General features: G+C 40.2%; 1 protein-coding gene across 2 annotated transcripts in view; it reads right to left on the bottom strand.

Moving 5' to 3' along the window:
- LOC126469741 (caspase activity and apoptosis inhibitor 1-like) overlaps positions 1 to 26,250 on the bottom strand; it is a 212,904-nt gene that overhangs the window by 78,818 nt on the left and 107,836 nt on the right. For both annotated transcript variants that reach the window (XM_050096951.1, XM_050096950.1), the window contains one exon: positions 15,817 to 15,901. In XM_050096951.1, coding sequence (XP_049952908.1) covers positions 15,817 to 15,901 — 85 coding nt within the window. The remainder of the gene's footprint in view (positions 1 to 15,816; positions 15,902 to 26,250) is intronic.

The following is a 26,250-nucleotide window of genomic DNA, read 5'->3' as shown; positions in this document are numbered from 1 at the left end:
GCAAGCCCTTATGGATACAGAAGGGGGACACTTTTTCGAACATCCTCTCCTTCCTCTTCATCACTGCAAAAATATTCTGGTTTAGATTAGATTTACTTTCATTCCAATTGATCTGTAGTGAGGAGGTCCTCCAGGATGTAGAACATAATACATGACAAATATTTATAACTCAACAAATAAGCTAATGTACCATTCCACAGGTCCCAAGTGGAATGATCGTCATTTTTTAGTGAACACTATATCAAAGAATCATTTTACAAAAACTAATGCACTGAATTTAAAATGAAAACTGTTTTTTTATTTATTTATAAGGTAATAAATGTGTAATACAACTACTATAATACTTACATACAATGAACACATTACTGCACTGAAATTATGCAGAAGTTATATTGTGTGTGTGTGTGTGTGTGTGTGTGTGTGTGTGTGTGTGTGTGTGTGTGTATTTTTGTTATTGTTTCTATCAACGTACCAACGCTTTCGTTTGGTAAGTTACAGAATCTTTGTTTTACCAAACGAAAGCGTTGGTACGTTGATAGAAACAATAACAATAACAAACACAAACACACACACACAAATTTCAAGCTTTCACAACCCACAGTTGCTTCATCAGGAAACAGGGAAGGAGAGGGAAAGACGAAAGGTTGTGGGTTCTAAAAGAGAGGGTAAGGAGTCAATCCAATCCCGAGAGTGGAAAGACTTACCTTGGTGGGACAGGTATACACTCGCGCACACACACACACACACACACACACATATCCATCCGCACATAACAGACACAAGCAGACATATGTAAAGGCAAAGAGTTTGGGTAGAGATGTCAGTCAAGGCGGAAGTACAGAGGAAAAGATGTTATTGAATGACAGGTGAGGTATGAGCGGCGGCAACTTGAAATTAGCGGAGGTTCAGGCCTGGTGGGTAACGGGAAGAAAGGATATATTGAAGGGCAAGTTCCCATCTCTGGAGTTCTGATAGGTTGGTGTCAGTGGGAAGTATCCAGATAACCCGGATGGTGTAACACTGTGCCAAGATGTGCTGGCCGTGCACCAAGGCATGTTTAGCCACAGGGTGATCCTCATTACCAACAAACACTGTCTGCCTGTGTCCATTCATGCGAATGGACAGTTTGTTGCTGGTCATTCCTACATAGAAAGCTTCACAGGTCAGTTGGTAAATCACGTGGGTGCTGTCACACGTGGCTCTGCCTTTGATCGTGTACGCCTTCCGGGTTACAGGACTGTAGTAGGTGGTGGTGGGAGGGTGCATGGGACAGGTTTTACATCGGAGGTGGTTACAACGGTAGGAGTCAGAGGATAGGGAAGGTGGTTTGGGGATTTCATAGGGATGAACCAAGAGGTTACGAAGGTTAGGTGGACGGTGGAAAGACACTCTTGGTGGAGTGGGGAGGATTTCATGAAGGATGGATCTCATTTCAGGGCAGGATTTGAGGAAGTCATATCCCTGCTGGAGAGCCACATTCAGAATCTGATCCAGTCCCGGAAAGTATCCTGTCACAAGTGGGGCACTTTTGGGATTCTTCTCTGGGAGGTTCTGGGTTTGGGGGGATGAGGAAGTGGCTCTGGTTATTTGCTTCTGTACCAGGTCGGGAGGGTAGCTGCGGGATGCGAAACCTGTTTTCAGGTTGTTGGTGTAATGGTTCAGGGATTCAGGACTCCACCTAAAAAACTATCCAATCTTATGGTTTCCCACTTCCGGAAAGGCAACTCACTCACCCTCCCCAACCTTTCCAGCAAACCTCAACCTCCTCTCACTGCACACAAACCCAGTCTCTCCCATCTACTCAATCTCCCACCTCCAGGTCCACTCCACCCAAAACCTCATAATTCTAATCAACACAATCTGGAACCACAACACCCCAATTCAGTAGTTAACCTTTCCTCCAAACTTCTCTCCTAATCCGAAACCTCTGTCCTATCCAAAGGCCTCACCTTCAGCCCTACTCCCAGATTCAACCAAACAGCCCTCATCAAAGATTTACTGTCCTACACTCGTACTCTCTGCTGGAAATATCACTTTGCCACGAAGAAAAATAACCCTGATCCTACTCCTTATGATCCAACTCCCCAAGACACTATCCAAATTGAACCCTGCCTGGAACAGTTCAATCCTCCGTCACAGCGGGACCCACCTCCTCTTCCTCAAAATCACCCTCTCCAAACCTTCCAGGAATTTCTCACTTCCAGCATTGCCTCTCAATCCTCCTTGAGAAACCTTAATTCTATTCCCAACATCACCACAGCTGAAGCCCAGGCTATCCGTGATCTGAAGGCTGACCGATCCATCATCATTCTTCCGGCGGACAAGGGTTCCACGACCGTGGTACTTGATCGTCAGGAGTATGTGGCTGAAGGACTGCGTCAACTTTCAGACAACACTACATACAAAGTTTGCCAAGGTAATCCCATTCCTGATGTCAAGGCGGAGCTTCAAGGAATCCTCAGAACCTTAGGCCCCCTACAAAACCTTTCACCTGACTCCATCAACCTCCTGACCCCACCGACACCCCGCACCCCTACCTTCTACCTACTTCCTAAAATTCACAAACCCAATCATCCCGGCCGCCCCATTGTAGCTGGTTACCAAGCCCCCACAGAACGTATCTCTGCCTACGTAGATCAACACCTTCAACCCATTACATGCAGTCTCCCATCCTTCATCAAAGACACCAACCACTTTCTCCAACGCCTGTAATCCTTACCCAATCTGTTACCCTCGGAAATCATCCTTGTAACCATTAATGCCACTTCCTTATACACAAATATCCCGCATGTCCAGGGCCTCACTGCAATGGAGCACTTCCTTTATTTATTGTTCCGTGGGACCACATTAAGGAGAAGTCTCCATGGTCATGGAACGAGTCAATACATGAAATTACAACACGATTGTAGAAACAGATAAAATGAAATATAAGAAACATATTCAGTTGTAGATTGTAGAAACAGATAAAATGAAATATAAGAAACATGTTCAGGCGACACGTCGTTAGTTTAAATAAAGAAAATCAAGAATGTAACACTGGAATTTGCTTAATTTTTTAGCTCTTCCAGGAGCTCCTCGACAGAGTAGGAGTAGTGAGCCATGAGGAAACTCTTCAGTTTAGACTTAAAAGCGTTTGGGCTACTGCTAAGATTTTTGAGTTCTTGTCGTAGCTTATTGAAAATGGATACAGCAGAATACTGCACTCCTTTCTGCACAAGAGTCAAGGAAGTGCATTCCACATGCAGATTTGATTTCTGCCTAGTATTAACTGAGTGAAAGCTGCTAACTCTTGGGAATAAGCTAATATTGCTAACAACAAACGACATTAAAGAAAATATATACTGTGAGGGCAATGTCAAAATTCCCAGACTATTGAATAGGGGTCGACAAGAGGTTTTCGAACTTACACCACACATAGCTCGAACAGCCCGTTTTTGAGCCAAAAATACCCTTTTTGAATCAGAAGAATTGCCCCAAAAAATAATACCATATGACATAAGCGTATGAAAATATGCGAAGTAGACTACTTTTCGTGTTGTACTGTCACTTATTTCAGATACTGTTCTAATGGTAAATAAAGCAGCATTTAGTTACTGAACAAGATCCTGGACATGGGCTTTCCACAACAGCTTACTATCTATCTGTACACCTAGGAGCTTGAACTGTTCCGTCTCGCTTATAACATGCCCATTCTGTCTGATTAAAATATCAGTTCTTGTTGAATTGTGAGTTAGAAACTGTAAAAACTGAGTCTTACTGTGATTTAGCATCAAATTATTTTCCACAAGCCACAAACTTATTTCATGAACTACATTATTTGATAATGTTTGAATTTTACACACAAGATCCTTCACCACCAAGCTGGTGTCATCAGCAAACAGAAATATTTTTGAATCACCTGTAATATTAGAAGGCATATCATTTATATAAATAAGAAACAGCAGTGGCCCCAGCACCGATCCTTGGGGAACGCCCCATTTAACAGTGCCCCATTGGGACTGAACAGCATTACCACTCTCAATATTGCGGAGAATTACCTTCTGCTTTCTGTTCTTAAAGTAAGAGGCGAACCAATTGTAAGCTACTCCCCTTACTCCATAATGTTCCAACTTCTGCAGTAACATTTTGTGATCAACACAATCAAAAGCCTTCGTTAAATCAAAGAAAACACCTAATGTTCACAACCTTTTATTTAATCCGTCCAAAACCTCACAGAGAAAAGAGACAATAGCATTTTCAGTTGTTAAGCCATTTCTAAAACCAAACTGTACATTTGACAGCAAATTATGTGAATTTAAATGCTGCAGTAACCTTGTATATACAACCTTCTCGATAACTTTAGCAAACACCGATGGCATAGAAATAGGTCTAAAATTGTCAACAGTATCAATGTCTCCCTTTTTATAAAGTGGCTTCACTACCGAGTACTTTAATCGGTCAGGAAACCGACCACTCCTAAGGAAAAAGTTACAGATATGGCTGAGAACTGGGCTAACATACAAAGAACAATACTTCAGTATTCTGCTAGATACCCTGTCATATCCATGAGAGTTCTTGGTCTTTAGTGATTTAATTATTAACTCAATCTCCCTCTTGTCAGTATCATGGAGGAGCATTTCAGGTAACAGTCTCGGAACACTTTTTTCTACGAGCGCTATATGATTCCCTGTTGGGACTAGGTTTCTATTTAGTTCACCTGCTATATTCAGAAAGTGATTATTAAATACTGTACATATATGTGACTTATCAGTAACACGGACATTTCCACTACGCACCGATTCTATATCCTCGACCTGTTTATGCAGACCAGCCACTTCCTTTACGACTGACCATATGGTTTTAATTTTATCCTAAGACTTAGCTATTCTATCTGCATACCACATACTTTTTGCCCTCCTAATAACTTTTTTAAGCACCTTACAATACTGTTTGTAATGGGCTATTGCATTTAGATTGCGACTGTTTCTAACGTTTTGATATAATTGCCACCTTGTTCTACAAGATATTCTTATACCTTTAGTCAGCCACCAAGGCTGCCTGTTTGTGCTACTACCCTGTTTTGAACGTTCTAACGGAAAGCAACTTTCAAAGAGCACGAGAAAAGTCTTGAGGAAAGGATTCTATTTATCGTCTACTGTATCAGCACTATAAACATCTTGCCACTCTTGTTCCTTGATAAGGCTTACAAAAGTCTCTGCAGCAACTGGATCAGCTTTCCTAAAAAGTTGGTAACTATATTTAACATGTGTTGCAGCACAAAAATCTTTTAGACTTAAAATTTGTGCATCATGATTTGAAAGGCAATTCACCATTTTGCTAACAGAATGCCCTTCTATTAATGACGAATGAACAAAAATATTGTCTATGGTTGTTCTACTGTTCCCTTGCACTCTCGTTGGAAAGAATAGGGTTTGCATAAGATTATATGAATTAAGGAGGTCTACCAGCATCCTTTTCCTTGCACAATCACTTATACAATTTATATTGAAGTCACCACATATAACTAACTTTTTGTATTTCCTATAAAGTGAACCAAGAACCTCCTCTAGCTTTAGCAAAAATGTTGTGAAATCGGAGTCTGGGGATCTATAAATAACAACAGTAAGAAGTTATAGCTCCACTAAATTTAACCACACCTGCACAACATTCAAACACCTTTTCAGTGCAGTACTTTGAAACATCAATTGACTCAAATGGGATACCGTTTTTCACATACACGGCTACTCCCCCCCACCGCAAAGAGCTCCTCGAAAAGCTGCCAGCCAACGTGTATCCTGGTAAAGGAAGCCTCTGAATTATCTCCTTATTTAAGAAGTGTTCAGATATACCAATAATTTCAGAGTCAACATCTATAAGCAGTTCACTAACTTTATCTCTAATGCCTTGTATGTTTTGATGAAATATACTACTTCCCTCATTAATCGGATACCTAAGCTTTGTTGAAAGTGGTTTCTTTGTTAGAGAGACTTCCCTTAAGCAGGAATACCTGTCAGCTGACTTTAATCTAAAAAAGGTACAGCTCTAACACCCACAACTACCGGAATTTTCCCATGAGTGATCCCACCACCCCCACATATGCTGTCACCTATAAGCTTTGCCAACCTCCCCTTTCCATACCTGTTGAGGTGCAGGCCATGTCTAGTGAAACCCGTCCTGCTGATAGACCCCACCGACACCACTGAAATGTGACTCATGCCTTCTGTCATTAGCGCACCCCCAAGTCTCATGTTATTACGCTTGATGGCTGTATTAAGATGAGGCCATTCGTGACACTGAAACAGTTCCACGAAATGCACATTCGTGTTGCCAGTCTGAGTGGCTATCTTTTCCAGGTCACCATCTATGTCATACTACCCATCCCTATCAATACTATTACCAGCCCCACCCACAATCACTACCTGATCCTCTTTTGTAAAATCCCTACATAACCCCCCTATGTTAAAAGTCACCTGAGCCAATCCTGCATTAGGCTTCACAATGCTGGTGACCTGGTACTCACTCCCCAGCACTTCCTGCAACTGCTGGCCTACACCTCTACCATGAGAACTACCTAACAGCAGAACCTTCTTCTTTCTCTTAGACTTTGCAACTGTCCTAGCCACCGTAACTGCTGAGGTCTGCTGCATACTTCCTACATCTACAGCTACTAGAGATTCCTCTCCACTAGACTCTGACAGTTGGTCATATCTATTACAAACACCAATAGTAAAACTATCTGAAAATCTCCTTCACCTAGCAGATCTCTTGCCAATAGCCAGCTCCCATTCCCCAACCCCCTTCTCCCTCTTCATCCTATCTAGCTCCTCCTGTGCGTTTTTCCAACTGCACCTGAAGGGCACAGATCTTACGCTCCTGCTCCTCTATCAACTTACTCTTGCTACATAACCTGCAGTTCCAGGAGAGGATCTCACCAGAATGCCCACTGGCTTCCCCACTGCATTCCCCCCAGTGAAAATACTTCGAACAAGTCTCACACCGCAATCCACTACTCACGAACCTACGGCAAAGCCCACACTTCTCACTCATGGTAAAATTTTACAGTTATTGAAACAAGAAAACAACTTTATCTAAGTTCCACTACTACAATAAGAAGATGTTAAAAACTGACTACAATAATCACAAACTTGCTCTACAAGGAAAGTAACTACTATTATTGACAGTATTAATCAACAACAAATGAGAATATAACAAAATACTAACAGAGAAAGAAAATCAAACGTCTAATGACAGTAGCGAAACTGAAAGCAGTTCGCAAAAATTTCTTCTGAAGTTATTTCACCGGAAAACTCATGGTAAAATTTTACAGTTATTGAAACAAGAAAACAACTTTATCTAAGTTCTTTCACGCCGATCACCTGCCACCCTACCTAAAACCTCTTTCCTCATTACCTTAGCCAGCTTCATCCTAAGTCACAACTTCTTCTCTTTCGAAGGCCAGACATACCTACAATTAAAGGAAACAGGCATGGGTACCAGCATGGCCCCCTCATACGCCAACCTATTTAAGGGTCGCTTAGAGGAAGCCTTCTTGGTTACCCAAGTCTGCCAACCCAAAGTTTGGTACAGATTTATTGATGACATCTTCATGATCTGGACTCACAGTGAAGAAGAACTCCAGAATTTCCTCTCCAACCTCAACTCCTTTGGTTCCATCAGATTCACCTGGTCCCACTCCAAATCCCATGCCACTTTCCTCGATGTTGACCTCCATCTGTCCAATGGCCAGCTTCACACATCCGTCCACATCAAACCCACCAACAAGCAACAGTACCTCCATTATGACAGCTGCCACCCATTCCATATCAAACGGTCTCTTCCCTACAGCCTAGGTCTTCGTGGCAAACGAATCTGCTCCAGTCCTGAATCCCTGAACCATTACACCAACAACCTGAAAACAGCTTTCGCATCCCGCATCTACCCTCCCGACCAGAGCCACTTCCTCATCCCCCCAAACCCAGAACCTCACACAAAAGAATCCCAAAAGTGCCCCACTTGTGACAGGATACTTTCCGGGACTGGATCAGACTCTGAATGTGGCTCTCCAGCAGGGATACGACTTCCTCAAATCCTGCCCTGAAATGAGATCCATCCTTCACGAAATCCTCCCCACTCCACCAAGAGTGTCTTTCCGCCGTCCACCTAACCTTCGTAACCTCTCGGTTCATCCCTATGATATCCCCAAACCACCTTCCCTACCCTCTGGCTCCTACCCTTGTAACGGCCCCCAGGTGTAAAACCTGTCCCATGCACCCTCCCACCACCACCTACTCCAGTCCTGTAACCCGGAAGGCGTACACGATCAAAGGCAGTCACGTGTGACAGCACCCACATGATTTACCAACTGACCTGTGAAGCTTTCTATGTGGGAACGACCAGCAACAAACTGTCCATTCTCATGAACGGACAAAGGCACGCGAGAGAGTGTATACCTGTCCCTTTTTCCCACCAAGGTAAGTCTTTCCGCTCCCGGGATTGGAATGACTCCTTACCCTCTCCCTTAAAACCCACATACTTTTGCCTTTCCCTCTCCTTCCCTGTTTGCTGATGAAGCAACCGTGGGTTGCGAAAGCTTGAAATTTGTGTGTGTGTTTGTGTTTGTTACTGTTAGTGTTTCTATCAACTTACCAATGCTTTCGTTTGGTAAGTTACAGAATCTTTGTTTTTAGATACATTTTTCCCACTACTGAGAAATTCATCAATGGAGTAGAAGGAATTGGCCACCAATAAATCCTTTAGGCTTCTCTTAAACTGAATTTCATTGGTTGTTAAGCTTTTTACGGCTGCTGGCAAGTGGGTGTTCCTAAATAATGCACACCTTTTTGTACAAGAGTAAGTGACTTTAAATCCTTGTCAAGATTATTCTTATTTCTAGTATTGATTCCATGAATTGAGCTATTGGTTTTAAAAAGTGATATATTTTTAATGACAAATTTCATTAAAGAATAAATATATTGGGAAGCAGTAGTTAGTATCCCTAGTTCCCTAAACAGGCTTCTGCAGGATGTTCTTCAGTTCACCCCACATATAACTCTTACTGCACATTTGTGTGCCTGGAAAATTTTAGCTTGGCTTAATGAAACTGTTGTGACTTGGCAAGACAGCCAAGTCACTAGGAGGTAGCCGAAAGGCACGCGTTTAAGCTCACGCAGGCTGGCGTGAGGTCTGGAACAGGTAAAGTAATTATATTAGCAAAAAAGGTACGTAGCTTCTGGAATACTTAACTTTAATCCATAATTGGTGAACATCGGTCTGATGGTACATGCATCACAAGATAAATAGCAATTGATAATGGCGCCTTGCTAGGTCGTAGCAAATGACGTAGCTGAAGGCTATGCTAACTATCGTCTCGGCAAATGAGAGCGTAATTTGTCAGTGAACCATCGCTAGCAAAGTCGGCTGTACAACTGGGGCGAGTGCTAGGAAGTCTCTCTAGACTTGCCGTGTGGCGGCGCTCGGTCTGCAATCATTGATAGTGGCGACACGCGGGTCCGACGTATACTAACGGACCGCGGCCGATTTAAAGGCTACCACCTAGCAAGTGTGGTGTCTAGCGGTGACACCACAGAATCACCCCAAAAAAATAATCCCATATGACATTATGGAATGATAGTAAGCATAGTATGCCAGCTTTCTCATTTTTATATCCACTATGTCTGACAATTCGAACTGCAAATAGAGATTTGTTAAGATTCTTCAGCAGTTCTGTAGTGTGCTTTTCCCAGTTGAATTTATTATCAAGCTGTAATCCCAAGAATTTAACACTGTCCACTTCTTCTATCTGCTTATCATATGTTAGGCATATACTCGTGGGACACCCCTTACAAGTTCTGAACTGCAAGTAGTGTGTTTTTTCAAAGTTTAGTGACAAGGAATTGGCTAGGAACCAGTGATTAATGTCCACAAATATTTTATTAGCTGATCTTTCTAAGACTACACTTGATTTGCTATTTGTTGCAATGTTTGTATCATCGGCAAACAAAACGAACTTGGCATCTGGTAATGTTAATAATGAAAGGTCATTGATACACACAAGAAAAAGTAAGGACCCTAAAATGGAACCTTGTGGGACCCCACATGTAATTAGTCCCCAGTTGGATGATGCCTGATAGCTTGATACATGTCTCTTTCCTAATAACACCCTTTGTTTCCTACCAGAGATACAAGATTTGAACCATTTTGCAGCATTTCCTGTTACACTATAATATTCTAATTTACTTAAAAGGATATTGTGATTTACACAGTCAAATGCCTTTGACAGATCACAAAATATACCAGTTGCCTACATTTTCACTGGAAGTGTAGATAGCCTTCTCAATATCAGAACCCTTTAGAAATCCGAACTGTGACTTTGACAGTATGTTATTTGAGATAAAATGGTTATAAAGCCAATTGTACATTACTTTTTCTAAAATTTTTGAGAATGCTGGCAAAAGTGAAATTGGTCGGAAATTTGATGCTATTTCTTTATCTCCCTTCTTAAACGGTGGCTTAACTTCAGCATATTTTAACCAGTCAGGAAATATCCCACTGATTAACGACAGGTTACACAGATAGCTCAAAATGTTACTTAACTCAGAATCACATTCTTTAATTAGCTTTGTTGATGTTTCATCATATCCACTAGATGTTTTTGATTTTAAAGATTTTATGATGGACATTATTTCTGCTGGGGTAGTGAGGGTCACATTCATATTACGGAAGTCACTTGAAATGTCTGGTTTGAGGTATTCCATAGCAGCAACTACAGAACCTGACAACTCCATCTTTTCAGTAATAGTTATGAAATGTCACCAATGTATCATTTACTCTTAATGATATTTGTCCCTCTTCATGTCTGGTTCTACCGGTCTCCTCCTTCACTATATCCCATATTGTCTTTATTTTGTTATCTGATATGACTATCTTTTCCTTGTAATATATTTGCTTTGATGTCTGTATTACAGTCTTTAATATTTTGCAGTATTTCTTGTAATGTGCTATAGCATCAACATCGGAACTGTTTCGGATTGACAGATACAGTTTTCTTTTTGTTTTACAAGATTTCTTGAGCCCCATTACTAAAGAAAGTTGATTGTCAGGACAACCAGCCTCTCTCACTTGTTTGGATGAGTGGCTGCGAGTATTCCCAGGTGGTACACCCATCACACTGGGAGGACAGCCATGCAATTCATCGGCACGCAGTATATCTTGAGATTGAGGTTTTTTTTTCTTCTTCTTCTTCTTTTTCTTTGAGGTTTGTCCCATCCTCATAATCTGGACAGCCAAGCCAAGGTCCCCATTCCCTGTGGCGAACACAATGTTCCACCGCCATTCCAAATGGTGATTACTGAACTATGCCCAGAACTTACAGTGAGACAAGACTGGTGGCACTTACCAGATCCAGATCAGGAATCCCGGGGTCAACAAGCCCGTAGCCAGCAAACAAATGCTGAGCCCCTGAGTGTAAGAGTGTTAATTGAATGTAGTTGAATTAAATCAGGCAATGCTGCAGTAATCAGATTAGGAAATGAGACGCTGACGGTAGCGGATGAGTTTAGCTATTGGGCAGCAAAATAATTGATAGTGAATGAAGTAGAGAGGATATAAAATGCCGACTGGCTATAGCAACTAAAGCATTTCTGGAAAAGAAGAATTTGTTAACACTTAATGTCAATTTAAACATTAGGATGTCTTTCTGAAGGTATTTGGCTGGAGAGGAGGTGGGTACAGAAGTGAAACATGGACAGTAAACATTTCACGCAATAAGAGAGAAGCTTTTGAAATTTTGTAGTACATAACAATGCTGAAGCTTTAATGTGAAGATCAGATAATGAAGAGGTACTGAATTGGGAAGAAAATAAATTTATGGCACAATTTGAATAAAAGAAGGGATAGGTTGTTTATGGGGCACTCCTAAGGCATTGTCGTCAATGAATCATAAGTTTTGCAATGGAGGGAAGAGTGAGTGAGTGAGTGAGTGAGTGAGTGTGGGGGGGGGGGGGGGGGGAAGAGGGAGACTAAGGATTTACTATAGAAGGGAGGTTTAAGTGGATGTAGGATGCAGTAGTTATGCAGAGCTGAAGAGCCTTGCACAGGGTAGACTAGCATCGAGAGAAGAATTTTAAATTCTATTTGCAACCGGTTGGCTGGAAATCTGTGACACTGTAATTAATTACGGTTGCTGATCACAGCCATGTTCAAAAACACACATTGATCCTAACTTTGTATTCAATTTCTCAGGCATATCAGCAATCCTACCTGATATTATTTATTCATGTAGATAAGTTCTGAAATTGTGCATTAGTTCAAGGAATGGAGTTCTAGTAAGTCATTTTTAAATAGGGCTTCTATTGTCTGTTTTTGAAAGAAGTCTATGGCTGAGTCATTTACAATTCTTTCAAAAACTAAGCACACACAACTTATAACATTACTACAGTCTCTTTTAAAAAAAAAAAAGTTACACAAAACGATGTTTGTTTTTCAAAATAAATTTTCTGTGTGCCATAAAAAACAAAAATCTCATCTCATTTTCATAAAAGTTTCACTTCTGCCATATGGCAATTTACTACCAAACCAGAAACATTTTTCACAATTTTTAAGTGCAAGGTGGCTGACATATATTACAAAGTCTCACTGTAATTCCTACGAAAATCTTAAAAAGAACTTTTGTCATCACAACTTTCAAATGCAGATGCACTCTTACTAGTGAAGTAGGAAGATAGCTTCTATTGTGAGCTTAGAGTGACACATGCTGCCAGATTCTATGAAGTTCAATTACCAGGTAACAGGTAATAATCAAAGTTTAAACCTCACACATCTCCTATAGCAAATATATTGAACACATCACCTGAGGCATTTGCCACACTAGCGATATGGACTCTGCCTCTCTACACACACACAACAATTTTCTGCTGGTGGCTGACTAAAATTACATAGGTTACAGCTTCTCAGGTCCCAACATATGTCAGCCAGTTCTTTCAAAATTGGTTACAGCTGACTGACCTCAAAACATCAAAACTGTATCACTTCCCATCACACAGAAGCTATCAACATGAGACCACAAAACTACTGTCCTTGCATGAAACTGATTGCAGTGAACCACTGACAAAATAACTTTGAAAACTTATAAACTTTCGCTATACATGTTGTTGGTGTGGTCTTCAGTCCTGAGACTGGTTTGATGCAGCTCTCCATGCTACTCTATCCTGTGCAAGCTCCTTCATCTCCCAGTACTTACTGCAACCTACGTCTTTCTGAATCTGCTTAATGTATTCATCTCTTGGTCTCCCTCTATGATTTTTACCCTCCACACTGCCCTCCAATGCTAAATTTGTGATCCCATGATGCCTCAGGACATGTCCTACCAACCGGTCCCTTCTTCTTGTCAAGTTGTGCCACAAACTTCTCTTCTCCCCAATTCTATTCAATACCTCCTCATTAGTTATGTGATCTACCCATCTAATCTTCAGCATTCTTCTGTAGCACCACATTTTGAAAGCTTCTATTCTCTTCTTGTCCAAACTATTTATCGTCCATGTTTCACTTACATACATGGCTACACTCCATACAAATACCTTCAGAAACGAGTTCCTGACACTTAAATCTATACTCGATGTTAACAAATTTCTGTTCTCGCTATACATAGTTCCTCAAAAAAAACAAAAACAACAAGAAACCACTATGTCTCCAAATTTAGCTTGACATTTCTACAAATTAACACAGGATGGGTATTATTTTATGGTCTCTATTGATGTTATTAGTTTACTGTACTGAACTGAATCTGTAATTCTATAAAAATGATTGAAAACACAAATAATTAGTGCACATCTAATCTGAGACCAATATGGTTTTCAGGAAGTTGTTTTTAGACAGACACAGATCTTATTCCATAGTTGCAAAACATTCTCCCTCTATATACACTGCCGGGGAAAAAAAGTATACCCGCAAAGACGACATCAATTTTCTTCCGATGACGCCATATGCCTCCTGAGGTATGGTAGATGTACTGATAACGGCTTCAACATTGTCCTCCTGCCGATAGCACAGTGGCACAGTTACCAGAGTGCCATCTGTGTCTACCCTTTAACAGTGAATGCTCACAAACAGAAGGTTGCAAGCATGTGAAGCAAGCAGCCAACCATCCCATGGAAATGCACTCTTGCTTTCTACAGCCAACTGAGCGAGTTTGAAAGGGGTCAAATTGTGGCCTTCCGAGCAGAGGGTGGTCCTTTTGCAGAACTGTCACACAAGTTGGATAAGCTATGTCAGTTGTGCAATGATGCTGGTATCACTGGTCACATTAACTTTCTCACAGCCCTAGACAAGGCTATGGATGTCCACACAGCACACTAACCAGGGCTCGGTACATGCTGAATGTTATTAGACCCGTTCTTTTGCAACTCTTTAAACAGGAAGGTGATGTGTAGTTCCAACAGGATAATGCTCACCCACACACAGGCCACGAAACTCAATGTGCTTTGCAAGATGTACAGGATCTTCCCTGGCCATCTCGATCTCCAGACTTGTCTCAAAGTCAAACATAAGTGGGATATAATTGGATGAGAAGTGACTCATGCGACTCATGAACCAACATCTCTTACAGAACTACGTGACCTGGTCAAGCAGGCTTGAACAACACACTCCACGACAGTATTTGCCATCTGTACAATTGACTGGATGCCAGAGTTAGCACCTGCATTGTTACCCATAGAGGCTACACCACGTACTAATATGGATGTTCAGCACTGGTCAATACCGGGTACCTCAGAACCACTTGTGCTACTGATCTGTAAATGTAATCATTTTATGTACTCCATAAATCTTTAGCGAATTGTGAACCTGTAAAAGGGTGTCCTAAGTTTTTCTGGCAGTGTATTTCAAACAACACTGATAACTACTAATTTCACTGCTTAACAACTGAATACAGAAAACAGTACTGTCTCTACTGATTTAATCAATTAATCAAATTTTTAGGATGAAACAATTTTGCAATGAAATTGTGTAATTCTACTATGTTCTCTGCAGTGGCCAAACAATGGAAGAAATTATTGGTTACAATACAGTGGAGATTGGAGATTCACTTCACGAGTTTCGTCTGAGACGATTTACGTATCCAGAACTTAATATTGATATGTGTAACAAATCAATAATATATTCATTTTGCACCTCTAAAACTGATGATTCATTAAACTAGTTGCTATTGTACAGAATACAGTATCTGTAAGTCCTTGCATTCAATTCTTGCAGAATAAAGTTATTACAGCTTTTAATAATGTTTGATTATTAAAAAAATTGTTAAGTTTTATGTAATTATTCACAATATGTACTGAACTCTACTATTTACATACTCATATACTCTCCATGGACGCATAGGTTTGTCAGCAGAAAAATTATTCACATAGTCTTTTTCTTTTACATCACAGCCCATTTTAGTTACTTATAACAGGAAGGAGTCAGAAATAGTATTTGTAACAAACGTTATTAAATATTTGTCATTACTGTAGGAGAAAATGATTTATGAAGCTGTTTGGGATGAGGTCAGATCATTATATTCAACTAAGACAACATTCCAATAGAAAAGTCAATTATGAGATGTTATAAGTCTCATTTCTGGCAAAATACCTTCACAAAATGATATTATCAATAGATCTATAGACTAACAACTCTTTACTAATATTCTGAATACAAGAATTGTGAAATTAAGTGCAACCAATATGATTTTTGGGTGTTTCAAAAGTGAAAGGTATGTTCAAGCAGAGATTGTATTTTTATGCAGTGACAGCAGCAAAACAACAGTCAAGTACTGTTTACAAACTTTCATATAAATATCTTACTAACCTTCCAAAATTGACTTTAAAGCTTCATCTGTAAGACTACAAAGCTCTTCATAGCAGATTATCTTCAATTCATCAAGTGTAGCATCCTGAAGAGAAGAAGATATAAAAAACTATTTCAATAGTGAATTTAAGAGATGACACAAATAAAAAGATATTAAGATAGCATCCAAGGGAAATGTGATAATTGTTGGTTAACAAGAGAATGACTTAGTCATAACCATTACTCCTACACAAATATCAAGAAATACTTAAGGAAAAAATTTAAAAATGTCACTTGCAAAGGTGCACCAGATTTTCCAGCTATCACATATGAATAATTACTGTAGATACATCATAACACAAAGAAATTATTCACAACTACAGAAATCTTTTCTAAATCTATGGAAACTCACTGATTCACATTTATCAAAAAGCAAATATGAACTAATACAATATGCTGGATTGACTATGTAAGTATGAAGCAAACGCTGGAATTCCAATCCGTGCTGTGGCATATGGCCCCTTTTCCCTTCAACACCACCAAAATACTAACCGCAAAATAACCTCATGAAAAAACTAGCTTATTGAAGGTAACAATAACTTGGAACACCTGCTGCTAGAATAGAAGGTAGTGGATTGGATTGGATTGGATTGGATTGGACTGGAGTGGAGTGACAAGCAAGAACATCTTCAGAAGTTTAAATTAGTGTGCAGTGTGTCAACAAAATAGCATAGCTAAGTGTCTGCCCTCTTTGCCATGTGTAACACTGGGCACAAGGCAGATGTACAGTGTGTAAACTTTTAGATGGCAGACCTCTCCCTAGTCCTGAATCGGTAGAAGTCGGTAAACGTCGGGAGGCATCGGTAGGCACACAGTTTCGACTGCTGCCAACATTACGTAGCTGACTGTGTTGTACAAGGTAGCCATTGTCGTCTGCTTCATTATTGTTTTGCACTGTACTGTTCTACGTGTTTTTATTGTGCAGTTGTGCTAAGCATTATTAAAATGAGTGAAGAGGCAGTTGCTGGCCCATCTCGGGAGTCGCCAACATCCCCTACCGGTAGGCCTAGAAGGAAACCAGTATTACGTAGCGATGCTCGCAAAATTATATTGCGTGTGATTGAATGCTGCGAAAGGGAAAGGGAGCAGAAAAAACTGCTTCACCCCATTTACAATCTTCAGTGAGAGCTGCTACATACACAGGACAAAGCATGCGTAGCATTGGAAGATTCAAACAATTTTCCAAGAATCATCCTGGCGTATCACCACAAACGCCTGGCAAAAAAAGGTGAGTTTCCATTTCAGATATATAGATTTTAATGTACATGATGATTTCAGTTTCGTTTACGAACAACATTTAAAGCGAGTTTTACTTCCAAGCCTTTCGTTTGCTTTCGTGTAAGCATGACGTGCAATTTGTAGTGCCAGCACTGCAACTGGTAGCTTTTCAGAGCATTCACACAAGGTTGGCGCCGGTGGCGACACCTACAACGTGGTGACATGAGGAAAGTTTCCAACCGACTTCTCATACACAAACAGCAGTTGACTGGCATTGCCTAGTGAAACGGTGTTGTGATGCCTCATGTAAGGAGGAGAAATTCATAACATCTCGTTTTCCGACTTTGATAAAGGGCGGATTATAGGTGGTGGTGGTGGTGGTGGTGGTTAGTGTTGAACGTCCCGTCGACAACGAGGTCATTAGAGACGGAGCTCATGCTCGGGTTAGGGAAGGATTGGGAAGGAAATCGGCCGTGCCCTTTCAATGGAACCATCCCGGCATTTGCCTGAAGCGATTTAGGGAAATCACGGAAAACCTAAATCAGGATGGCTGGAGACGGGATTGAACCGTCGTCCTCCCGAATCCGAGTCCAGTGTGCTAACCACTGCGCCACCTCGCTCGGTGCGGATTATAGCCTATCGCAATTGCGGTTTATCATATCGTGACACCGCTGCTCGTGTTGGTAGAGATCCAATGACTGTTAGCAGAATATGGAATTGGTGGGTTCAGGAGGGTATTACAGAACGCCATGCTGGATCCCAACGGCCTCGTATCACTAGCAGTCGAGATGACAGGCATCTTATCCACATGGCTGTAACGGATCGTGCAGCCACGTCTCGATCCCTGAGTCAACATATGGGGACGTTTGCAAGACAACCACCATCTGCACAAACAGTTCAACAACGCTTGCAGCAGCATGGACTATCAGCTTCGAGACCATGGCTGCGGTTACCCTTGACGCTGCATCACAGACAGGAGCGCCTGCGATGGTGTACTCAATGACGAACCTGGGTGCACGAATGGCAAAACATTTTTTCAGATGAATCCAGGTTCTGTTGACAGTATCATGATGGTCGCATCCATGTTTGACGACATTGTGATGAATGCACATTGAAAGTGTGTATGCGTCATCGCCAGACTGGCGTATCACCCGGCATGATGGTATGGGGTGCCACTGGTTACACATCTCGGTCATCTCTTGTTCGCATTGACGGCACTTTGAACAGTGGATGTTACATTTAAGGTGTGTTACAACCCGTGGCTCTACCCTTCGTTCGATCCCTGCGAAACCCTACATTTCAGCATGATAATGCACAATCGCATGTTGCAGGTCCTGTACGGGTCTTTCTGCATACAGAAAATGTTCGACTGCTGCCCTGGCCAGCACATTCTCCAGATATCTCACCAACTGAAAACGTCTGTTCAATGGTAGCCGAGCAACCAGCTCATCACAATACGCCAGTCACTACTCTTGATGAACTGTGGGATCGTGTTGAAGCTGCATGGGCAGCTGTACCTGTACACGCCATCCAAGCTCTGTTTGACTCAATGCCCAGGCGTATCAAAGCCGTTATTACGGCCAGAGGTGGTTGTTCTGGGTACTGATTTCTCAGGATCTCTGCACCCAAATTGCGTGAAAATGTAATCGCATGTCAGTTCTAGTATAACATATTTGTCCAATGAACACCCATTTATCATCTGCATTTCTTCTTGGTGTAGCAATTTTAATGGCCAGTAGTGTATTTTTTTTTTTTTTTTTTTTTACCGAACCCCCAACTGTGTTTTATCTAATTAATCCTTCAATGTATAAAATGTATCGCATAACAGGTACTTTTTAGCTGTCTTTTTAAATAAGTGTATTTTTGCAATTTCTTTTCTCTCTATTGGTAATTTATTGTACAGTTTTATTCTTTGCCCTCTTATTCCCAATGCTTCTAATTTATTTAATTGAATCTTGTGGTCAACTGTATCAAAGGCCTTATTAAGACCCAAAAATATGCCTGTGACACACTCATCTTTGTCAAGAGCATCAAGTACCACCTTTGTGAACTCTACTATGGCTGACTCCATATTTTTGCCACTTCGGAAACCAAATTGTGATTCGTTTAAAAGGTTGTATTTATTCAAGTAATTCATTAATCTGCCTTTCATAATTGCTTCTATTATTTCTGAGAATGGTGACAGCATGGTAATGGGCCGGTAATTTTCTACATCTTCTGCATTATCTTTCTTAAGCAATGGTACAACTCTTGCCTGTTTTAACTGTTCGGGAAATGTCCCTGATGCAAAGGATTCATTTATTACATTTGTTAAGGGGCCTTATATTATCTCTACGCATTGTTTTAGCACACACATTGGTACTTCATCTAAGCCTACTGACTTTATTTTTTAGTTTTTGAACAGTTTGCTTCATTCTCTGTGGTTGGAAATAACATCACTGTATTTAGTGCAACATTATTTACAGGTGTTATATTTGTTTGGGAGAATTTTTGTTGTAACTTCTCTGCAATACTTTAAAAATATTCATTTACATGGTTTGCTAAGTGTTGTGGATCATTTATTACCCTAGCCCCCTCCCTTAGCAGTATGTTATTCTGCGTTCCTTTGCCTCTCCCCATTTCCTTTTTTATAACATCCCAGACTGCTTTGCTTTTATTCTCTTCATTATATATTATTTTGTAATTAAATGACTTTTTTGCGGCAATCAGCACCTTCCTATAGATCTTTTTGTATCCATGATAGAAATTTAAGAATTCTGGATTATTGCAGCTTTTTAATGGAACTGAGGTGTAAGAGTGTGGGAGGACTTCTTAATACCTGCGGTTATTGACCTGTTTTTGTGAGATGTTGATGTAGACATGCATACTTTTGGAAATGCCTTTTCAAAGTTCAATTTAAATAATGTGGAGAATTTAGAGAATTTCACATTCACATTGGTTTCCCTATACACTTTATCATAGCTTTGTTTTGCAAGTTCCTTTGAAAAATCTTTTATTTTGATTTCTGATAGATGTGGTTTCTAGGCTTGTAGTTTAGGGAATGATCTGATGCCTGATTTTACTGTTGTTATTTGACAGGGATGGTATGATAGTCTGAGATCTTTTACAGCTACATCACATTTTTTCCTGTCTATATTTGTGGTCACATGGTCAATTACTGATGCAGTAATCCTTGTTGCACTATTGACCAATAGGGACATAGCAAAACTTTGAAGGATATTTAAGAGGGTGCTGCTGGATTCATTTATGATATTAGTGTTGATGTTAATGTCCCCATACAGAATTATGTTTACCTTTGTACTTGAGACTTTATCTAGAACTTCTGTTAATTTATTGAAAAAAGTGTCAACACTACCACTGGGAGAGCTATAAACACATAAAATGATTAATTTATTGGTGGTATCAAAGCCCTGTTATTTCAATAGCTGATATTTCAAAGTGTTTGTCTTCACTTGCTGTACTGAGGTCATGTCTTGATTTGAACTGTGTTCGTTTTTGGATATAAATGCATGATCCTCCACCCTTTGAAGCAGTTCTGCAGCACATTTGTCCTTTCATAAGATGATAACACTACATGTTGGATTTCTGTCTCTACACAAGTGCTTAGTAACACAAATTACTGCGCAGTTCAAAGACTGGAGCTCAGCTTCGAATAGTTGAATTTTATTTTTTTATTGATTGCATGTTTTGATGGAGGATTGTTAAGTCTGTGAAATGCCCCATGTTACTCTTTCCAATTGTTTGTTTTTCTTTGCGACATCTGGTATGTGCGATATTTAGAGTGTTGAAATCTGTCTTGTGAGTGAGTGTTTCAGTATGTTTTAAAGTGCTGGAGATATCCTTTAGGCAGGGGAACCTGTTGTCTGGGTTTATCCTAAAAAGACTTACTTTTCCTACCCATGACAACAGGTATTTGACCATGTGTGGCCTGAGATCCACACTCTATACTTTCATGAATCAATTGTACCGATCTCCCTTCCCAGTCCTGTTTATATGTAGGCCATGCCTAGTGAAACCCCATCTCTTGATAGTCCCAATGGGCACCAGAGAAACATGAGCAAAGTTTGCTGCCCTCAGTGCCATCCCTAACCCCACATTGATTAGCCTCATAGCTCCATCAAGGTGTGGCAGATCATGACGCCGGAACAGATGAACAAAGTGTATGTTGGTGCCCAGAGTCGGGGAAGCTATCTTGTCCAAGTCACCACCTATGTCATATGCCCCACCCACTGTCATTACAGGATCCTCTTTTGTAAAGTCCTTATATAAAGACCCTAAGCCCTCTATCACATGACTTAGTCCTGCACATAGTGTGGCAAAAAGGGTGATCTGCCTTTGAGCATCATCATGAGCAAAATCCTAAACATGATATTGAGAAACAGTATGAAAATTCTTTAGGTGCATTGCTTTGCACTATCCTACAGGTTCACTGGGCAGTGACAGAAACCTTGATCTGAAAAAACAGTCTTGTCAGAATTACAGCAAAATTATGATCACAATAGAATGCAGCAGTAAGTGCGTGTTCCAAATTGTCATTAATCACTTCCCTAAAAGACAGAAAATGCTGCAGTGCATCAATGCCAGTTCTTTCCAAAGTATTTATGAACAAAGCCTGTATGGCACTGAATTTCACAGACATATGGAGAGTTGCATGCAAGGTACATTCTTCGTTTCTGTCAAGAAAGTTGACAAATTACACTGGGTGAAGAAAGATAAAAAGGGGGGCCACAGAGGTCTGGAAATGTGTTCTCTGGTCAGATAAATCACATTCATGCTCGTCACGTATAGCATCTGGCTTACTGTAAACATCAGGAAACCTTACGACGATCTGAGTACAAGGAAAGGAGGGTCTGCGGTGTTCTGGAGACATAAGTCTTCCCTCAAAAATTAACTTATTTGGCCAGCTTCCCGTGGTCGAAACAGTGAAATGTATGCTCCCATTTTGTCCCAGGTATGCTTCTTTCTCTTGTCATTTATCAGTCTTTCATGCCACAGTCTTTTCCCCAATCTTCTTTACTTGTGTTTTATCACATTCCTCCTCCTCCTCCTCCCTCTACCGCCCCCCCCCCCCTCTCTCTCTCTCTCTCTCTCTCTCTCTCTCTCTCTCTCTCTCTCTCTCTCTCTCTCTCTCTCTCTCTCCCTCTCCCCCCCCCCCCCCTCTCCCTGCCCACTCCCCCTCCCATTCTTCCACCTCTTCTCTTAGCTTGTGCTCACCTGGCTGTAATTTGCCTTTATTGTTGGACCTGTGATGTATAAATATAAACTGTGTGTTTTTTTATTCCCCTCCCCCCCCCCCCACCCTCCATGTTATTTATGTCCCAATAATTTCTAAGTTTTGGGGTCTATATTAGATTTAATTTTGTATTGTGCTTGTTGTAATGAATGTAGTGTAAAATATGCAAATGCCTTGTTAGACATAAGAGAAGAACTATTGGCCATAATCTAATCAGGTTAAAAAATTTCTATTAGAAATAAAAATAAATTTTATTTATCTAAAAATGGGTCTTTCAGTCATGGTGACAATGATCTCAAACTGTTGGCCAATGAGATTTCTCCCATTTCAATGTGGACAATGACATTGCATCTCTTTCTTCCAAAATGACAGTTGCCATATTCACATGCTAAAACTGCGATAACTCAGCATAAGTAGCATTTGCCGGCAATCACAAATCAGAAATTACTCGTCTAATTCCCAAATAGCAATCCCACTAAAAATTCATGTACTGCCTAGAACAACAGATTGCTGTACATTTTACAAGCGAGCTACAAATTCTCTTGTTGGCTAAATGTTTAGTTTCAGCCCATCAATTTCTAAACAGCATGGTCGAAAGGTATGTGGAATGTCAGGGGTTCAAAAGTGTTTTGAGTGTCTTTATGGTATCTTACACAGGTTTTATTTGATGGTCTATAAGGGTAATTATGAGTACCTTGTCACAAGCTGAACAAGCAGAGGAAGAGGGCTGACTTACTCGAATAATCGCAAAAGAAAGGGCTCCAAAACATTGGGGATGCAGAGAGAATGTTGGCCACACTTTTGTTATTGGTGGTTTCCCCCATTCCAAAACAAGCATACATGCACCTTACTGGGATGTTGAGTTCTAAATCAATAGCTGTTGAGAATGGAACTCCAACCTGAGCATTCCACTTTAAACATAAGACCAAATGACAATCAGTGGCAGTGTTGTTCTTCACAAAATTCAATCAAAAATGGTTCAAATGGCTCTGAGCACTATGGGACTCAACTGCTGAGGTCATTAGTCCCCTATAACTTAGAACTAGTTAAACCTAACTAACCTAAGGACATCACAAACATCCATGCCCGAGGCAGGATTCGAACCTGCGACCGTAGCGGTCTTGCGGTTCCAGACTGCAGCACCTTTAACCGCACGGCCACTTCGGCCGGCTCAATCAAACATAGTCTGCCAGTAAAGTCTTTTGAGATCAAAAGGGGATACCATCAGTAGACTATGCCTGGTGGTACCACAAAAAATGCAGACTGGTACTGTAAACCATCAAAAAAACATGAGACAAGCAATCCAGAAATGGAGAAGAAAATTTTGAGCAGCGCTCATCCACACATTACCTGACAAACTGTCACTCTCTTGCTAAAATTTGAATGGAAAATCATCACCCACCCACCCTGTAATCTGGATGTGGCACACAGTGACTACCACCTGAAGGGCAATTCACCTCCAATGATGAAAGGCAAGGTTCCATGCCTTCTCGATGACACAGTGGTGAGCTCGTATGAGGAGGGTATGCAAAAACTGTCACGGCATCTACAACATTGCATCAACCAAAATGAAAATTATGTAGAAAAATAGATAAAGTACAACTTTTCAAACAGGGGTGTCCAACATATGGCCCGCGGACTGCATGAGGCCCAAAGCAGGTATTAAAAGTGGCCAAAGAAGTGAGCATCCATCACACAAATATTCCGTGTATGTAAAGTTATGATAAATCAAATATTTTTGGTATGACCCTCCTGCCACATTATGCTATTCTCTCTCTCTCTCTAGTCTATTTTTTCTAGTGTTATGTCTATGTCCCGTTTATTTCACATTTTATGCGAGTCTTTTGCACTTTTGGGCATTCTGTATTAATGTTGGACCATGCCTCTTTAGGCAGTTTGTAGTTTTAGTGTGTTCCGAAGAAGGCATCATTATCCGTGCCGAAACCTAGATCAACATCCAGTTTCCATTTGCATTTCTATAATGCAATATATTGTCGTAAGATAATTTCTATTCAATATGTTTTGTACGTTTTAACTGTTGAGACAATAAACATACAGCTAGATTTAAGTCAGCATTCAAAGCCCAAATCTTGCCAAGAATAAATAAATATAAAATATAGTCTCCATAGATATCTAAAAATAATAATGTTGGTCTGTTTGAAATTTCTCCCAGACTTGAATTTCCAACACGAAGAGAATGCAAAGACTCATCCCTCAGTTCACCAGTATGCCATACCTTCATACATTGACTCTACTATCTACATTTGAACTTCACATCATTAACATAGAACACACAATCACAGCCATTTTTAGACACCATTCAACACCAAAGTCTAAATGCTTAAATTTTGTTTGTTTATTAGGTATTTCACTTTTTGCATTCATTTATTACTGTCAAGTCTTACAACATTTTACATATTGTGACACGTTAGTCTTTCCCAGTGCATCTGTTGAATATACAGTTCTCAGGTCTGATGTCATATCACATAGTGTAACTCCCACAATATTACCTTGAGGCAACTGCTTGCCACCTTCAGGTAGTTGCTGCTGGCAAATAGCAACTGTAGGAGTTCACTCTGCAGTGCTAGTCAACATTGTCTCTAATCACAAAAATTCATTTCTGTAAACTCTTTGAAACTCATTGTCAGCAAGTTTGAGGATGATATTATGGCCAAGTGCTTACTTCAACATACTCCTTATCCTTTTTTGGAACATTGTTCCAGGAAAAACAGCAATCTCTACAATATTATAACTTATTTCAATACATACAGTCATTATCACTTTCAAGGTATGCAAACTGATTGAGCAATTCATACTGTGTAATAGTGTTAGAGGTGTTAAAACTGTTAAAATATAAAACTGAATGTTAAGTCCAATGGTCTGCTGTGGCTGTATTTATTTAAGTTGATTACAGACACACACAACTTTTAAGTTGCATCTTCTGGTGTATATCCGTACAGAAAATGTTATGAATTAATATTTTGATAATGGAGAAATGAAGTTATCTGAAATCTCAAAGTATTGAGTGAACAAACTTAAGCAGGGAAGAAAATATTATGCATCTAGTTAGGAAACTAGGCGTGGATCACATATGCCCCACAAAGATTGAGCCAATATGTATTTAATAAATAAAATTTGTAATTTCATACCAAAAGAAGATTGGTTACAAATGCTGTGTCATTTGGTATAGGGAGTTGTTACAGAATGTCGCAGAGTAACAGTTGCAGTGGCTAGGCAGAGTTCTCAGCCTCCTTCGATTGACAAAAACCATCATCAATGATGAATGTCCACTCTGAAAAGCTAAAGAATAGAATTGCGAATTAAAAACTGGTACCTGATTAAAAAAACAGTGAAGCAGTAACTAAAATAAAAGAGAGATTGAGACAGTCCCCATGCAACATGGAACAACAACTGGATAACATTTATGAAGGGCATTGTCTGTTGCTTTACAAAGGCCCACAGGAACATATTTTAATGGGTAAAGTGATGACAGTTCATGATTTTAACACAGGTCACTTCCACTCTAAAAGTATGTGTATAGCATCTGAAATTACTAATTCTGAAAGTAAAATTAAAACAATCTGGAATGTGATAAAGGGAGAAACAAGGACTGTAAACTACACCAAAGACAAAAATATTGTTTTAACTGTTGACAACTCAGAGATAACTAATAGTGAGGAAATTGCTGAAATCTTTAACCAACATTTTTTAACTGTCCCAACACAGATAGGTTGCCATGGTTCTGTAGATAAAGCTGCCCATATAATGAAAAATAATTTTCCAGAACCTTTCAGTAAAATAAGTGTGCTTCCCATTACTGCCAATGAAATCAAAAAAATCATACAGTCTTTGAAAAATAAACATTCTGCTGGTATCGACGATATTTCAAGCAAGCTGTTGAAGGCTTGCTGTAGTGAAGTGACCAAAGTTTTGTCTCACATCTG

The sequence above is a fragment of the Schistocerca serialis genome, chromosome 3, assembly GCF_023864345.2.
Source record: "Schistocerca serialis cubense isolate TAMUIC-IGC-003099 chromosome 3, iqSchSeri2.2, whole genome shotgun sequence".
NCBI classification, from domain to species: domain Eukaryota; kingdom Metazoa; phylum Arthropoda; class Insecta; order Orthoptera; family Acrididae; genus Schistocerca; species Schistocerca serialis.
This window is presented reverse-complemented; position numbering and strand designations above follow the sequence as displayed.